Source organism: Danio rerio, chromosome 8 (assembly GCF_052040795.2).
Source record: "Danio rerio strain M-AB ecotype USA chromosome 8, GRCz13ab, whole genome shotgun sequence".
In the NCBI taxonomy this organism is placed as follows: Eukaryota; Metazoa; Chordata; class Actinopteri; order Cypriniformes; family Danionidae; genus Danio; species Danio rerio.
The window spans coordinates 52,096,063-52,111,281 of NC_141028.1; the positions used below are offsets into that span (position 1 = coordinate 52,096,063).

At 35.2% G+C, this 15,219-nt stretch overlaps 3 protein-coding genes across 5 annotated transcripts in view; all 3 read left to right on the forward strand.

The window, feature by feature from the left end:
• The window catches only part of grk5l (G protein-coupled receptor kinase 5 like), a 785,510-nt gene that overhangs the window by 74,937 nt on the left and 695,354 nt on the right, over window positions 1-15,219 (forward strand). The window lies entirely within an intron of this gene.
• star (steroidogenic acute regulatory protein) lies at window positions 1,481-5,480 on the forward strand. Its single transcript, NM_131663.1, is given in 7 exon segments — window positions 1,481-1,591; window positions 1,677-1,784; window positions 3,182-3,309; window positions 3,419-3,577; window positions 3,764-3,948; window positions 4,553-4,646; window positions 4,999-5,480. Coding segments are annotated over 7 exon segments (858 nt in total). The 5' UTR covers window positions 1,481-1,527; the 3' UTR covers window positions 5,119-5,480.
• Window positions 10,547-15,219, forward strand: part of elmod3 (ELMO/CED-12 domain containing 3) — a 46,963-nt gene continuing 42,290 nt past the window's right edge. For 2 of the 3 annotated variants that reach the window (XR_015498453.1, XM_087265495.1), the window contains exons 1-2: window positions 10,547-10,600; window positions 11,809-11,975. Coding sequence is in view for 2 of the 3 variants with exons in the window: in XM_087265495.1 (XP_087121621.1) it covers window positions 11,940-11,975 (36 nt within the window). In the remaining variant the exon portion in view is untranslated. Of the gene's footprint in view, window positions 10,671-11,808; window positions 11,976-15,219 lie in introns of all 3 variants that reach the window. The other variant, XM_087265496.1, reaches the window with a different exon arrangement.

Sequence of the window (15,219 nt, forward strand, 5' to 3'; positions counted from 1 at the left end):
TCGGCTTTGTCACTTTATTAATCCAGGGTCGCCACAGCGGAATGAACCGCCAACTTATCCAGCACGTTTTTACGCAGCGGATGCCCTTCCAGCCGCAACCCATCTCTGGGAAACATCCACACACACACTCATACACTATGGACAATAGTCTACCCAATTTAGCCTACCCAATTCACCTGTACCGCATGTCTTGCACTGTGGGGGAAACCGGAGCACCCGGAGAACCTTCTTGCTGTGAGGCGACAGCACTACCTACTGCGCCACTGCGTCACCTAAATAGATTTTGTATTTGGTATATTTCTTGAGAAAAAAAGAGGAATGCATTAAATAAAATAGTTTTTTTTTTTTAAATGCCAGAATTCCTTTGAATTTGTATTTATTTTTATGAAATTATTATTAATTTGTATAAATAATTGCCATAACCTGTAACTAATTTAATAAAGTTAGTAGTCAGATGTAGCTCTAGTTTTCACCTGTTATACAGCTTCATTTCAACAGCATTTGGCTATAATTTAAACAATTTCTGGTTAGAGGTTGGCCTTATAAAGGTTAAGGCCTAAAGTATAAAAACTTTGAGGGACAAAGGGTTGTGGGTTAAGGTCCATTCACTAAAAAAGTCACTTTACCATCACAAGTTATTGCTTAAATGTTCTTGAACAAGTTGATTTTATGTCAAACTCAATACCACAAGTTCTTAAACAAATATTTTCCACGGAAAAAAGTTTCTGTTGGCACTGACACCAAGGCTGTCAACCAGCCACTTGAAGTTAATAATGCAGAATGTGTGTGTGTGTGTGAGAAAGGATGTGTGTTTGAGTATGACCAAGGTTTTACAGTGTTGGGCTGATTACGTTGTCCTCATGATTTAAAACTCATTTAAAACTTGGTTAAAATCATTCACAATTCACAAACAGGTTTCCAGTAAAGGTTGGGTTTACGGGTAGGGGTATGGTATGGCCTGACACTGTAAAAATGTTTTTACATTAAAAAATACATAATGACTATGGGGAGTCTTCATGAATCACAAAACCCAAAATGTGTGTGCGCATGTGCGTTTAGTGATATGTCACGTCACAAACTTGACATTTTGACCTAGCTCTATAAATAGAATCAGGAGAGTAAGGCATTTTGCAAGGAATTTTGCAGTTTATCACTTAAATCTTAAAGTATATCGGTACATTTTTTATTTTTTGTATATGCTGTACATTTTTGTCGATTGTGACTGGAAAAAGAAAGAAAATGAAGCAACAAAAGTATTCTGTGTGGGTAGAACTCTGGCTGTTATCTGTAACATCATGTTTATGGTGGTAACAGATAGGCCATCATGTTCGCTGCACATCCTTGACACACAGGGTCGCCCCTGTGCGTTGATTGATGGCGCTGTTTTATCTGCGAGGTGACAAGACCACGGCCTTGTCTGACAGGGCTATAAAGGAGCTGAATTGGCCAGCTTCTCCTCAGATTCAACTTTACTCTGTGTGCTCACATTTTACGTGTAGTCCATTCATCTTTTAAGAAAGTTTTATAATGTTGCCTGCAACATTCAAATTGTGTGCTGGCATTTCTTACAGACACATGAGAAATATGACAGGTAAGAGCACTTTCAAGAATTTCCTGAAATCATTTTGTAATGATATGTCTTTTGTTAATTACGTGTTTTATAATATAACAATCAGGTCTGAGGAAGAATGCAATGATTGCCATCCACCATGAATTGAACAAGCTCTCCGGACCTGGAGCTAGCACTTGGATAAACCACATCCGAAGAAGGAGCTCCTTGCTCAGTAAGAGATCTTGCATATAACTTAAACGCCAGTATAAAGGGATAGGGGACACTGTACATTTGAACTGTTTATGTAATAGAGAATAATAATGCCAAATGATTGTCTTATATTTGTTTAATATATTAAGAGTTTAGATGCAAAAACCTCTAAAAGCCATTTGATGTTTTCTTCTGAAATTACCTTTTTTTCAGACTCCTTTATGCAGGCTAAGTAACTTTACTTTTATAGTGACAAATAAACTATTTTCATTGCTTTTAAATGAAATAACTGAACAAACAAAGGAGGCAGACAAAAATGCTCAGTTTAGAAGAACATTTCAGGCGGATTTTAGAGGTTTTTACATCTGAACTCTTCATACACACAAGTTACTTAGGCACTGGCTGTTATCTGAAACACCATGTTTACATTGGTAACATATAGTCCATCCTGTATATGTTATTATTAATATTAGTTTTTAAACAGTATTACAGTAGCAATAGTGCTGCTGTTTTTTGTGAGTTTCCAATCAAACTGCTATTCGTCTTGGATTTAGAATATTTCCCCAAAGTTAGCATGAACAAATAGCTGCGACCATTTTATTTTTCATATTGTGCCGCAGATCCTAGAAAAACAGAATATTTAATGAGAAAACATTACTCGTGGCTTGTTTTGTTTTTTTCTTTTGTTAGCTGAATTGATGTACTAAAGTAGACATTTGATTCAGAAAGATGTGGAAATGAGTTTTAGAGGAGTTTTACAACCTAGCAGACACCTCCTTCTTACCATTTCCGGCACAAATGAAGCTAACAAAATCATATGGCTAGTTTTGATTTCATTTGTACTTTGATGTAACTCACTCATGAAGATGCTAATCTGTTGTTAGCACTTGGGTCATACAATACAGGCAGATGTATTATATGGGCCCTGGGGCACAACAAAAAATCTTTAAGACAAGAGTTGATTCCACAGATGTCTTTATCAGGGTGTAACATCAAAGTGTGCAAAGCCCATTATAACTTGGCTCCCCTAAAATGTTGCATTCACACTGGGTGTTGCTGAGTCATGCCCGATTTACCTTAGCAAATGAACAAGCTTTGCTCCTACTCATTGCCACATATTTAAAAACCAGACATACATTGTCTACCTTTTTACCTGTGCTTATCTGTAAGGGAGTGAACTAAGAAAAAAGTATCCAGTAAATGAAATACGAATGAGCTGAGGACAAATGACTCAAGACTATCTTTTTGGTGGACATATAAACTTGAAGTGGCTAAAGGTTGGGATTTTTTTAGGATGTCAGAGAACTGATCAAAATTTATATTCAACTAAAAAAAAAGGTTGCAAACATTGGTAGGTTTTGAGTATTAGCTTGTAGTTAATCCACTGATGTTAATATAATAACATATTGTTTATCACAGGCAGTCCAATTGCTGAGGAGACATACAGTGAAGCTGACCAGTGCTATGTGCAACAAGGGCAAGAAGCTCTGCAGAAGTCCATCAGTATTCTTGAGGACCAGGATGGCTGGCAAACTGAGATTGAGAGTGTACGTCATGGCATATTTTTCTTTATATAGCTTATTGTGACCCTGGTGAACACTAATATTACTGTAATAATATTAATACAAATTGCATTTGTTGCTTTCTGTCTCTTAGATCAACGGGGAGAAGGTCATGAGTAAAGTCCTGCCTGGCATTGGAAAGGTTTTTAAGTTGGAAGTGACCCTGGAACAGCAGACTGGTGACCTTTATGATGAGCTGGTAGATAACATGGAACAAATGGGGGAGTGGAACCCCAATGTCAAGCAAGTCAAGGTGGGTAAAAATGGCTGATTTTCTTATAAATCTATTATTTTTATTCCAATGTGATATATTTTTGGCCACTATGATTTTAAAGTTGCTGCTTCTCTTCTTGCGTCTTACACACAGTCCTCCTTCACAATAAAACATAAACTTGCCGTTGCCAGGTGATATTGAGTATTAAGTTTTGCTCCCTCACAGATTCTTCAGAAGATTGGTCAGGAAACTATGATAACTCACGAGATTTCGGCTGAAACACCAGGAAATGTGGTGGGCCCAAGAGACTTTGTAAATGTCCGTCATGCCAAGCGAAGGGGATCCACCTGTTTTCTGGCTGGGATGTCCACACAGCACCCTGGAATGCCTGAGCAGAAGGGATTTGTAAGGTAAATCAGAAGACAAATAAAATTCAACCTTTTGGAATGTAAAGTTGAAGTCAGAATTATTAGCCCCCCTGTTTATTTTTTTCCTGAATTTCTGTTTATCGGAGAGAAGGTTTTTTTCAACACATTTGTAAACATAATAGTTTATTAACTCATTTCTAATAACTGGTTTATTTTATCTTTGCCATAATGATAATAAATAATATATTCACTTCTATAAAGCTTAAAGTTACATTTAAAGGCTTAACTAGGTTAATTAAGTTAACCAGGCAGGTTAGGGTAATTAGGCAACTTATTGTATAATGATGGTTTGTTCTGTAAACTATCGGAAAAAATATATATATAGCTTAAAGGGGCTAATACTTTTGACCTTAAAATGTTTTTTTAAAAATTAAAAACTGCTTTTATTCGAGCCAAAATAAAGCAAATAAGACTTTCTCCAAAAAAATATATATATACTGTATTATCAGACATACTGTGAAAATTTCCTCTGTTAAACATCATTTTGGAAATATATAAAAAATAAAATAAAATTTAAAGGGGGGGTAATAATTCTGATTTCAACTATATGTATGTATATAAAATGTACTGTATCTTGTTTTCAAAGGGCTGAGAATGGACCCACCTGTATTGTCATGCGACCAAGTGCAGATGACCCCAATAAGACAAAATTCACCTGGTTGCTCAGTTTAGACCTAAAGGTAAGTCAATGTCATTTTATGCATTTGGCAGACGCTTCTTATTCAAAGCTTCTTATTCTGGGTTTCCCTGGGAATCAACCAACGGTGCAAGTTTGAGGAGGAGTCCTGTTCCCAGCCAGCGTGGGGGGATTTTAGAAAGTCTATTTAGGAAACTTTTGCAGTCTAGAGTATTTTGATGATTCCAGATTTTTTAAATGTAGCATACCTTTAAACAGTTGTGAGTTCATTGATCAATGAATTGTTTAATGATAATTTTTTTTTTATTTAATTACAGTGAAAGTTAATCTGAAATATTTAGTTAGTTAATGGGTGTCATTTCTAATACTGGTTTGCCCTGCTCTTTCACCTACAGGGTTGGATCCCAAAAACTGTCATCAACCGAGTACTTTCACAAACCCAGGTGGATTTCGTAAATCACCTCAGGGACAGAATGGCATCCGGTGGGGGTATAGACGCAGCCATTGCTTGCTGAAATCTATTGCCTTAACAAGGGCAAACACCTTCCAAGGTCAACCTCATCCCACCCATAGCTATCATTACAAATGTCAAACAGCTACAACAATGAAATTGTCCATTGAAGCAATATGCTAGCCCTTGTTCAAGTCAGACGATTTTTACTTTGTGATAAACTCAGCCGACTACTTCTGTCACCTCCACTTTGCCACTTTAAACTGCTTATTATTAAGCTGTACACCTCTGCAGAACACAACTTACTAATGTGTAATGGTATGTTGGCTCCTATTTTATTGTTGTTTGTATAAAAAGTATTTATTTTAAGTTAATATTGCATCACCCTGTATGTTAAATTAAATAAATAAAATGATTATATGAAAACTCAATGTACTTTGTTCCTACACATATTACACAAGAAGGATTACAGATTATTACAGAAGCCACACAAATAGATGAAATATATGTATACATCAATATATTTTGGCATTTAAGACATACAACATTTTGAGTCCGTTCATACCTTTTAGCATCTCATTAATGTTCAAGCAAACAGCACAAGGAAAGGGTTCGTGTCTCATCTTAGGGGAGAGCGGGACACAAAGTAACACTTTTTGGTTTTGGCCAAATAATGAACAAAGTAAGGGGGTTAGACAAACCCTATTTTAACCAACAAAACACAAGCCTCTTCTACACATGAGCACAAAAAATATTATCGCCTGACCTATGGTTTCTGTGCAGTAGTGCCAAAAGTGCCAGAAGTAAAAATTTTACTTTTTACCCCACCTGCGGGCCAAGTTGTAACAGTCAGAGGGTTAGTTGTAACACATGCTTAAAAAGGCAGATTTCACACAATTAATTTAAATCCAGTTTACTTTAAATAGCAGCTACAGTTGAAGTCAGAATTATTACCCCACCCCCACCCCCAGTTTTACAGTATGTCTGATAATTTTTTTCCTTCCAGAGGAAGTCCTATTTGTTTTATTTTGGCTAGAATAAAAGCAGTCTTTAATTTTTTAAACACCATTTTAAGGTCAAAAGTATTAGCCCCTTTAAGCTATATTTTTTTTTCCGATAGTCAACCATTTTTTCCGATAACCAACCATCGTTATACAATGACTTACCTAATTAACTTAACCTGCCTGGTTAACCTAATTAACCTAGTTAAGACTTTAAGCTGAAAAGAAGTGTCTTCAAAAATATCTACTCAAATTTTATGTACTGTCATCATGGCAAAGATAAAATAAATCAGTTTTTAGAAATAAGATATTAAAACTATTATGTTTAGAAATGTGTTGAATAAATCTTGTCTTCATTAAACAGAAACTGGGGGAAATAAGAAGAACAGGGGGGCTAATAATTCAGAAGGGCTAATAATTTTGACTTCAACTGTATATTTCCTCAGTACTTGGTTCATTTTTTTATTCTACACAGCACAATATGTTTGTTTGTTTATTTGTCTATTGGATAAATACATTTGGATTTGTTTGCATATCCATTATTATACAATACATTTATATTCATTATTTGCAATAATTTTTTTTTTCTTAAAATTTTTTATATATAAAAACTTGCCAACATTACACTCAAAAAAAAATGTTTTGTTTATTTAATTGGTGTCCAGCAGTGTGTGGCTTATTTGTAACACCCTTTTACAACTAACCCTGCTGCGTCATGTTTTCCTCAAAATTGGCTAGCAGCAGTCACTGTGTGTGTTTTCAAAATGGTTCCATCGTTTAGCCCAGAAGACTTTATGTACATTTATGTGCATTCTTTCACAGATATTTTTCTAAAAAAATATTATAAACACTGCAAAAATGCTTTTCTTACTTAGATTTTTTTGTCTTGTTTCTAGTCCAAATATCTAAAAGTTCCTAAGTCAAGAAGCATTTTCTAGACAAGCAAAACATATTGTCTTGTTTTAAGATATAACATGCCAAAGTTAAGTGAGTTTTTCCTTCAATCAAGCTAAATAATCTGCCAATGGGGTAAGAAAAATAATCTAATCACAAATCGAAAAACAAGACTATTTTGCTTACTCCATTGGCAGATTATTTTGCTTGATTCGAGGAAAAACTCCCTTCATTTTGGCATATTATTTCTTAAAACAAGACAATATGTTTTGCTTGTCTAGAAAATGATTCTTGATTTAAGAATTTGTAGATATTTGGACTAGAAACAAGACAAAAATACTTTTTATGATGCGAAAATGCTTCTTATTTAAATTTCGATTAACTTTTTCAATAATTGGCAGGAAGACGTCTGCCAACACTGTGGTGAAAACCTTGGAAGCATGAAATGGTTAACACTGAGTAAATACCCTTAAAACTCTGTGTTACATTTTACTCCACGTTACTTTGTACCCCGCGCTCCCCTACAGTTAGAAATTTAGTTCATTAAAATGTCTTGTAACCTGGAAAACAGTCAAAGCAAAGATGTTTTTGATCATTCATGTGTTCAGTGGTGGACAAAGTACACAAATAAAGAACTTAAGTAAAAGTACAGATACCCATACAAAATACTACTTCGGTCCAATTGACTTTGAATTTAATGTTAAAAGTACTTGTTTCATGAGTATTTGTTTCATTATTTTTATTCTATTCATAATTAATAACCATTCAAGTGTGCAAACAACATGAATTATGCGTAATTGTATGCACAAATATAAGGACACAATATAAAAAAGACATAACGTAGAGCCAGATGTGGTGTAATGTTTTAAGAAGCCATACTAGTTTTATATTGAGTACTGTGCTGAACAGCATGGGGAAATATATGACCGTCTACTCAGGTAGTACACATACAGAGACTTCAGAGTACATTCAAGATTGTCGTGACATAAATTATAATTTATGTATGATAATAAAGCGTCAAATTATGCATTGCTTACTTTATTTTATAACATCAGTTTGGTGGTTTTCACTGTTGCCTCACAGCAAGAAGGTCACTGGTTTGAGTCCCAGCTGGGCCAGGTGGCATTTCAGTTTGGAGATTGCCACTTCTCTCTGCGTTCATGTGGGTTTCCTCAAGGTACACTGTAAAAAATGCAGGGTTCCACACAATTCATTCATGTTGTTCCATAACAAATCGATTAGGTTAATTTAACACTTTTTCAAAATTTGTGTGGATTGAACATAAAGAAAATAAGTTGTCTCAATGAAATCTCAAGAATTGTGTTGTTTCAGCTAATTTTAAATAAGTCGTTTGAACAAGTTAAAAAAATATATATGTTTTTAAAAATATATATATATTTTTTAGTGTATGTTGGTTTCCCCCACAAAACACTATTGGTGAAATGGAGAAACCAAAATTAGCAGTGTAAGAGTGTCGGAATGAGAGAGTGTTTTCCAACACTGGGGGTTCAGGAGTTAGTTTAAAAACATGAAACATATGCCAGATTAATTGGCGTTCATTCCACTGTAATAAATCAGGGACTTAAGCCTAAAAGTAAGTGAGTTTTCTAAAGACACTCTAACTGGATGGTTTGCATCAGAGAGTCAGCTGTATTGGCTCTACATACTGTATATTGGGCCCATTTAATTTGATCCCTATACATGACATGATTAACCAATTTAACACTTGAGGATAATGTGAGAACCTTTTGTGTTTAGAAGAGTTTATATGGTATTATATTCTTACCAAAGGCGTGACCTGTTTGCACTGTTCTATACTGGTTTTGATTTGTGCATGAAGTAGTTTTTGATTGGCTAAAGCTAATGTCGGGTGAGGCAGTAGGTAGTGCTGTCGCCTCACAGCAAAAAGGTCGCTGGGTCGCTGGTTCGAACCTCGGCTCAGTTGGTGTTTCTGTGTGGAGTTTGCATGTTCTCCCTGCCTCCCTCCCTTACGTGGGTTTCCTCCAGGTGCTCTGGTTTCCCCCACAGTCCAAAGACATGCGGTTCAGGTGAATTGGGTAGGCTAAATTGTCTGTAGTGTATGAGTGTGTGTGTAAATGTGTGGGTGGATGTTAACCAGAGATGGGTTGCGGCTGGAAGGGCATCTGCTGCATAAAAACTTGCTGGATAAGTTGGTGGTTCATTCCGCTGTGGTGACCCCGGATTAATAAAGGGACTAAGTCGACAAGAAAATGAATAAATGAATGAATAAAGCTAATGTCAATTTAACATAGTTTATTTTTTTGTCTTTATGAAATTATACAATTCAATTTAAATCCTCATCCAAGAAAATGAACGCAACAATTTTGCTTAAAGTACAGTAGGCTTTTATTTACACAGTGGAACAAATAATGTTCCTTAAGGAACAGTTTGTACCTTTGTAAAAATTGTACCTTATTTGGTACAAAAAAGACCTCTGTTCTGTGACTTTTATGGTACAACTGAAATGAAGGTACACAATTGTTCCCATTCAAAAAGTACAAAAGGAACAACTCCTTCTTCATTACAATATCTATGAAAATAAATATGACTGAAAGGCAAAGTGATTTTATGAATAATTTCCATATTAATACATAAATCATCATTTAAAAACATGTTTAAAGAAATTCATAAACATGAATTATGAAGTTCTATAATACAATAATACAAACATAAAACTATGGGCATTGTTAACTCAATATTTAAGGCATTTTAGATAAATGTTTGGTAAGCATTTTCAACACTGTTAAGGTGCAAAGTGTCTTGTCACTGTAGTGGTACCTTTATGGATCAGATTTGTACCTTTGATGAAGGTACAATATTGTATCTGCAGGTTTTAAAAACCAAAGGTACATTTTGGTTTCCCATGGTACAAATCATGTCATTAAAGGTACAAACTGCAATGGTACAAATTTGTTTCTTTGTGGTACAATTCTGTTCCATAAAAAGGTGCTGCCCCAGTGACAAGGTTCTTTGGTACAAAGTTGTACCATTTTACCAAGAGTGTAGTGCAAAAAACAGCTTGTTATTTTTACATTTTTTATTGCTTTAATCTGAAATCTGTATCAAAATCAGCAATTATTTTGCCATGAAAATTTGTGACAAATTATAAATAGGTGCATCACTAAAACCGTCACAGGGAGTTTTCAGTTGTGTCCCAATTTCATAGTAAAAGAAGTTGGCATCTCTGACAAATCATTACATGTTTTCATGTTTTCAAGAGTCAATTGAATAAGTGAGTTGTTTAATACCAAGATTTTTCATTGTTAAATAGATAATCGAAAACTTGTCTCTTTGAAGCATGTCAGACAAGATCAGAAAACTGCTCATTTTAATGCCAGAGGCATCCACTAACAGCCTTTTTGTAACTAATCATGAAATTTAAATCTTACTGTCGTTGAAAAAAATATAAAAATATTCCACAAAATTATAGTAATAATTTATTAATTCAATCTTAGTTTAGATACAGTTTTTAAATACCAATATATAAACTTTTAATCATGACTAAAGCGCTCCCAGAGTACCGGAAGTCTATTTACAGTAGAAGAACCACAATTCCCATAAGGCGTCGGGGTTTTCAGTTACTGTGGAAAGGGGGGAAGGGAAACCGAGATTGGAGGGAGAGAAACTAAGGTAAATAAAATATTGGAAATAAAATTCAATTACTAAGGTTGCAGCGACGACGTGAATGCGTTATTAGAAGGCAAGCACGACATTTCTATTTTATTCTCATGTTTTGTTTTGGTGGATTCTGTACCGCAAAAGACTAATTAGAGACTAGTTAGCTAAGCTAGAAGCGAAGAGTATAAAAAGATATCGTTAGTCAGTTGCAGGGTAAACGCTTTAATAGTCATTAAAATGTGACCATAATGTAGACAACTGCAGTAACGAAAGGTTTTGAGTGGTTTAGGTAAATGTAAACGTGCCATTGTTGCTCATTTAACTTAGAAAGAAGAAGAGGGGATAATACACCGTTACTTCTGTCAGAAAACTGTTAACGTTATAATGTCAGAAGTGCATGAGTTTTTTTTATCTGCTGTCTAATACAACTTATGTAACGTTAGCTGGATTCGGCATTTATTTACGAAATAAAGTAATACCGACATATGTCTATATTAGGTTAATGTGTCTTTAAAGGTGTTTGACAGTTCGCTGGATGCTGTCATAGATTCATGTGTCGCATTTCGAGTTGATGCATAGTATCTGATTTCGTTGATATGCACTGTAGCATTAGCTGTCGATTAATACTTTGGCTTTTGAGTTGTCTGTAGTTGCTATTTGTTTGAATGTTTAGTTATTTCGGGTTTTTTAGTCATGATATAGGTGACGTCACCTCCCAACCTGTCTCTGTGTTTAAATGTAATAACCTTTACTTGGTCCACGTTTGAAGCCTTCCTGCACATTAAAGCATCTGAAATGTCTGCCATCGGTAACGTGGTAGATGATCGTCTTTTTGGGCTCTATCAGTTTTAACAACAGAGATTCTGTCTTGATCAGATGACGTCATTCCTTTCGGATTACAGTTTTATTAAAATAATGAAAGAAACCTAAAGAGTGCATGTCTATATGTTGCTGAACTGTGTGTTTAATCTTTTCCATGAGGTCAGTTTGCATACTCTACTATTTATGATTTTATCCTACTAGAAACTTCATTTATTATTTCTCTAGCTGTTAGCAGAAGGCCACAGGAAAGTCTTAACAGACCTACCAACCTGCAAAGCCACTAAAATAGATCATTTTAGTGACAGACTGCTAGATACAGTAAGAGCTCAGACCTCTAGGTCTGAATTTCATCCTACTTTTACTGAAATTACTTAGAGATTCCATATTCACACTTGCAGGGCCAGGAGCAGGCGCTTCTGAAGTTCAACCTGCTCTACGACCATGTGTGAACAGTGGGCAGTGTTTGCAATAATCCTGGTCCATAGGATGGATCGACGGTAAGGGGACAAGAGGACAGTGAGCTCATGTCATGGAAGGGGTTGTTGCAGTCACATTACATACAGAGGTATGTATTACATCCTCACCTAGAATACTACCAGTCTGACTTCTACCACTGTACTATTCTGTACTCCCACCGGCCTTTGAAAAAAAAACAAGAAGTGTTAAATATCTCAGCTCTCTCCACTAGACAATAGTGAGATGAAAATAAATGAGAAGACTTGAATTTTGTTCTGTTGTAATGTATGCACACACACACACATATATTTATATATATATATATATATATATTTTTTTTTTTTTTTTTTTAGGGCTGGGCGATATGGCAAATAAAAAAATCTAGATTTTTTTTATAAAGTTTGACCGATTTGGATTTCGATTATTATTTTTTTAATTGTGTAACTAGTCAACTTAATATATAACAACAACATGACTGAAGTAGCATTCTCTTTATAAGTAACTTAAAAAACCATCTGGTTAAGGAACATTGTATTTTAATGGCCATGCCATACATTAATTGGTCAACAAGGTGTAAAGAAATGTAAAACAAATTCACGAGTTAAATATCGTTGCAGAAGATTTGAATAAAAAATATCTGTGTAAATATTTCAGTTGCAGGAATACAGAGTTATTTTTGGCAAGTTTTGCTAAGGTCCGCTAAATGACGTCATGGGGCGGGTACTTTCGTTTTCATTGCTACCTCTGTTGCTCACCTCTGCTCGTGTTAAAATATCAGCGCGGTTCGAACTAAGATCGGCGCGGTTTTTCACATGACTGGTTTTTACATCCTTCATACATGTTGAGATCGAGTTTATCGACTTGATGAGGGAATATGTCTTGACAATCCAGACGTGAGTCAGATTAAGGCAACAAGTAAAACGGGCAGCACCGGTGTGTGTATAGAAACCTGTTTAGAATTCTAAAATCCATGGTGCTGCACGGCGCGTCGAAGAGCGGCACTTCTGGTGTGCGACCTGCTTACAGAGAGTGAACCAAAGCGCATTGGTAATGTATCAATTACATGTATCAATTTATTATTATTTTTTTTAAATCACGATTTCTTGATTTAATATAAAATGAAATCGTCGTCAAAATGCTAATTCGAATTAATCTAAAAAAAATCGCCCAGCCCTAATATACTATATATATATATATATATATATATATATATATATATATATATATATATATATATATATATATATATATATATATATATATATATATATATTTGTATACAACACAACAATATATTTCATTTTTAAACCATTCCATTATAGCCTTGGCTTTATGTTTAGGGTTGTTGTTCTTTTGGAAGGTGAGTCTTTGCCTCGGTCTCAAGTGTTTTGCACCACCACGTTTGACAGTGGCTATGGCGTTTTCAGAGTGATGTGCAGTGTTAGGCTTCCGCCACACATATCTTATGCATTTAGGCCAAAAAGTTGAATTTAGGTCTCATTTGACCAGACCACCTTCTTCCACACATTTGTTGGGTCATTCACAAGGCTTCTGGCAAAAGGGACTTCTTGTTGTTTTCTTTTAACAATGGCTTTCTTCTTGCCACTCTTCCATAAAGCCCAGGTTTGTGCAGTGCAAATGATAGTTGTCCTATGGACAGTTACCCCCAACTGAGCTGTAGATCTCTGCAGTTCATTCAGAGGTACCCATGGCCTTTTGGCTGCATCTCTGATCAGTGCTCTCCTTGTTTGGCTTGCTAGTTTAGGTGGACAACCAGCAGCTCCTCACATTGACTATCATCAAACTGAAAGCAAAAAAATACATAAGGGGTTCTATTTTGACAGTCTATGCTCAAAGTATATAATGCAGGGCGCAAACGCATTCAGGGCATGTCAGAATCCACTTTTGCTAATATAAGGACAGAAAAATTCACTTTGCGCCTTGGCGCATGGTCTAAAAGGGTTGAGCATATTTTCTTAATGAGTTATAGGTGTGTTTTGAGAATAAACCAATCAGAGCTCATCTCCCATTCCCTTTAAGAGTCAGTTGCGTTGCGCCATGGTGCATTTGCTATTTACATACGTAAAGTAAGTGTTAGTGGAAAAACTGAGCATTTCACAAGCAAGAAAACAGTTGAACAGAGCATCTGCAGCTCGAGAATGAGAGAGAAATTATTAACTTTCACTTTCGCTCTCGTGGATAAGGAAACCTTGTACGCACAGAGATCAATTAGCCTATAAATAATTCATTTTGTTTGTTCAGCGCAAATATTTTTTTAAAACTATTTCTAAATTCAGTTCTAATTTCCAGCAAACGAGTAAATAAACAATAATAACGAAGTGTGTTCAAAAACCTGAGTTAAATCCAAACACACATGCTGTGCCCCATGTGGTCTAAAACCTGACAGGTGGGCAAATCTAAGCTTGTTTTTAATAAAACAGTTATAAATACCCATATAATAAATAATACTGATAATAATGATAACATTTTACTAAAACAAATTGTTATGAATGAACTGAAAAAGCCTCCCGAGATGAAGAAGGCATGAAGGCAGTGTTTTTTATATTTATGTAGGCTAGAAAATAATGTTTTGTAATATTTTAATCCTTTATATTTATATCCTATATATATATATATATATATATATATATATATATATATATATATATATATATATATATATATATATATAGGATATAAATATATATATATATATATATATATATATATATATATCTTTAATATTTTAATTATTTTTCATATGTAAAGATATTTGCGTATTGCTCTACATCTTGTGTGTATTAAGCAGTGTGTAAGCGAGGCGCACAACTAACATGCTCTGCGCTGGACAATAGACCGACTTTGTTCTGGCCTATTAAAAAATCTATTAAAGTTTCTCAAAATAGCAACGCGCCAGCAATACACTTCAACACGCCTCCCTTTTTAAAACAGAATGCCTATGGGCACACATATGAGCGCAAATGAATTTGCTATTTAAACAGCATGGCCCTAAACATCAAAACGACTCTTGCGGCAAGTTGAAATTAGCAAACAACAATTGCGTTGCGCCACATTGCTCCGGGTGTATGATAGGGCCCAAAGTGTCGAGACATGGTCCTCTCTCGTCTTCCACTGCTGTCTACACTTTTTTTAAGTTTTCAGAACTCTTCCGTGAGACTTGAAACAGGTGGCACGCACAGGTGGCAGTCGTTAACACTTCCGCCACCGGCCTCGTATAATCTCAGGGATCTCGGCCCTGCCCCATTAGCATCATCCACTGATCTGAACAGGCTACTTCGTTATCAATACACGAGTAAAACTGGAGCACTAAGTAAGAGAAACTTGGTCTAAGA